General features: G+C 42.5%; 1 protein-coding gene across 1 annotated transcript in view; it reads right to left on the bottom strand.

Annotated features, from left to right (window-relative positions):
* The window catches only part of LOC108521714 (sodium/hydrogen exchanger 7-like), a 69,006-nt gene that overhangs the window by 40,330 nt on the left and 25,816 nt on the right, over positions 1–2,860 (bottom strand). The window contains exon 8 of the mRNA XM_017861680.1: positions 1,892–2,033. Coding sequence (XP_017717169.1) covers positions 1,892–2,033 — 142 coding nt within the window. The remainder of the gene's footprint in view (positions 1–1,891; positions 2,034–2,860) is intronic.

Below are 2,860 nucleotides of genomic sequence, written 5' to 3'. Positions count from 1 at the left end.
AAAAAAAAAAAAAAAAAAAAAGAAAAGAGGATGCTCAATAAATGTTTGTCAGAGTAAAAGGAAATCATCTTAGAGGACTGTACCTGTATCTAAGTTCAGAGGCAAGCTAGTGTGAGACAAAATGACTGCTTTACTGAGCAGTGCCTGTTGGTTTGATTTCACTATGACTCTGTGAGCCCCCCAATAACTACTGCATGGCAGTAATGGTGGCTGCAACTCACTCTCTGTCTTAAAGGACAGAGGTGCCTTTAAGGGTCACAGTAGCCTTTTGCAACTAACTTCTCCTCCCTCTGTTCTGCAGAAATGCTCTAACTTGGGTCTCATTTATATAAAGCTGACACTTACCACCCCACTGCATCATCCACTCATGCCAGTTGCTCTCTCCTTACTCTACTTCCACAGCTTTCTTTATTGTCCTTTGTCCCCTCAGTGGCTTCTCCAGACTTCTGAGCTTTACAGGGAAAAGGGGGGGCATGCGGGAGACAATGTCAATTCAGCAGGATGATCACAGCTATTAAATTCCAGTGTTGAGTCCCCTTGCTTACATGAGTGTATTTTATTTCTTTTGCTCCACAGAAAGTTAGAGCTGGGGACCTCAGCTAATTAGTTCAATTTCATTATTTTACAAGAGAGGATACTGCAGCTGGGAGGTGCTGAGTGACTTGGCCAGTGCTCTTTCTCATCAGGAGCTCTTTTCCTTCTAATTCTAGACCTGGCGCCCTTCAGGAAGCTTAAGGGTTATGAAGATCTTCTAGAAAACAATCAAGCACTTTAAACACCATATCTCCAGGTCCCTTGAGTGGTAGTGATGAGATAGAAATGCAAATAATTTAGGGAAGAACGTTCACATTTGGTAGTATGGTTTGCAAAATCAACACTAATTCAATTGAACATGTACATCTGTCTATTCCTCACTGCAGGGGATACAAACGGACTAGAAACTTGAATGCTTGCCTTTTATGAACCTTATCAATTATATTTTAGTCATATTCTTGTTACCTGCTGAATAAAACTCATTTTCTTTACACTTACGCCTTTTACCTGAAAACATCATCATGTGTTGAAAATTCCAGCCAATCTTATGCCTTCTGCCCAAGTTGAGGAAAAGGAAAGCGGGTAGATGTGCGCGGCTCTGCCCAGGAAGATGGCAACCTGACCACAGGTGGAGGTTAAGGGCCCAACAGTTTCCAGAATGGCATTCCACACAGCCTCCGGCTGAGCAGGGAATTTTAGGAATGCTGTGACACCTCATTAGAGTCCAGAGAGCTGCCCAAAGAAGCCCGGCTGTCTAGTTTCCCTCAGACAAGTTTCTCAGCAACAAAATGGGAGTAGTTTGGCTAAGCTTCCCCACCTCCTGATTCATAGAGATCATTTCTAGCTTGTTAAACACACTGTTGTAACTTCTTGATTTAATTCAACTGGTATCTATCTATCTATTTCTCTATCTATCTATCTATCTATCTATCTATCTATCTATCTATCTAAATCTATCTAAAAGAAGTCCAGAATAAGCTACAGTACCACGGCAGGAGAGGGCAGTTGAGAGAAGCAAACAGTGTGTGTTGGGCTCTACTAAAAGAAAAGGCACTAGAAGAAAAAAATTGCTAATCCTGCAGTCAAACGATAAAGAAAAGTTTGCTGGATAAGCGCTCGCAGGCTTCATTTGCAAGTAAACATCAGAGATTTTAATGGCCAGAAAGAGCCTGCAAATAAGAGGTGGGGAAATTTAAAATATTCATAACACTAAAAGACATTCAGATCACTCACAGGAATGAACCCAGGGAGATATTTCTCTACCTAAGTAGCTAAAATGTCTTTTGGAGATGTAAGAAATGGAAAAGGAGGGTGGAAAAAGGAACTCTGTTGTGGAAACCAAAGAATTCAGGGAAACTGGTCCTTTGTCACTTCTGAGTTTAGAACAGTGCCCAGCTGAGAGAGCTGCACACTCCCCTGGTCAGAGAAGGGAACGTCTGTGGGAGCCAGAGGAACAGGGAGCTTCCGTTTTGGCAAAACACCAGCTGCAGGAGCTGCAGCTGTTTCAGACAGAAGCCAGGGCGGAACTATCTTCTCTGTCTCCTGCAGGGTAAAGCACTGCCTGTTTTTCTTCCGTTTTCTTTCTGTTTTGTTTTAAGCAGAAAGAACGAGGTAATGCTTACAAAGTACATTCTATCCCAGAAGAGAAGCAAAAGTCCTTAAGTGGTAAGCAGCAGTTAGGATCTGCAGAGGACTGGCTTGGCCTCTGCCAGGCCCTCATCTGTAAACAGGGCTGTGCTCTCACTATCTCTCACAGGGTGTCATGCTAGGAATACAAATCAAAACAACATGCAAGGTCTTTCTCAAAAAAGAATAAAAACACTGGTCTTGCAGATTTTTAGCTATTAGTCTGGTAAGCATGGAAATCCAAGAAATGAGCCACCAGTTTAAGCGTAGGAGGCTCTCACACTAGAAGGATTCCAGTATTGCATTAGGCCACTGTCACTGTCCAGCAGCTTGGTGAGTGTCAGTCATTCCTGCACAATAAATTAAGCCCAGAGAGAAAAACACTCCTTTTTTGCCAGCATTCCAAAGTCTAAGGATAATCATGAGGCCTCAGAAAAGGCAAATGTGAATGTCCAGCAATAGGGGACTGCGCTCAGTATCTTGAAATCAAGCCCCAGAAAAGTTTGCTTTAATAAAAACATAGTATCTGAGGCCAAGTGAGCAAAACCCTCAGCTGTCCATCCACTGCTAGGCACATGAGAGAAGCCAATCCCGCAAACTATGTCCCTTTTCCAGAAACTGCATTTACAATGGGCCCAGACCAAGGAACCAAGTATTTTTCTATTTTATCTTTTCTTCCCCTTGTTTTTTTTTTTTTTTT

The sequence above is a fragment of the Rhinopithecus bieti genome, unplaced genomic scaffold (assembly GCF_001698545.2).
Source record: "Rhinopithecus bieti isolate Rb0 unplaced genomic scaffold, ASM169854v2 scaffold_62304, whole genome shotgun sequence".
NCBI classification, from domain to species: Eukaryota; Metazoa; Chordata; class Mammalia; order Primates; family Cercopithecidae; genus Rhinopithecus; species Rhinopithecus bieti.
The sequence above is the reverse complement of the archived record's forward strand: the minus strand, read 5'-3'. Positions and strand labels throughout refer to the sequence as shown.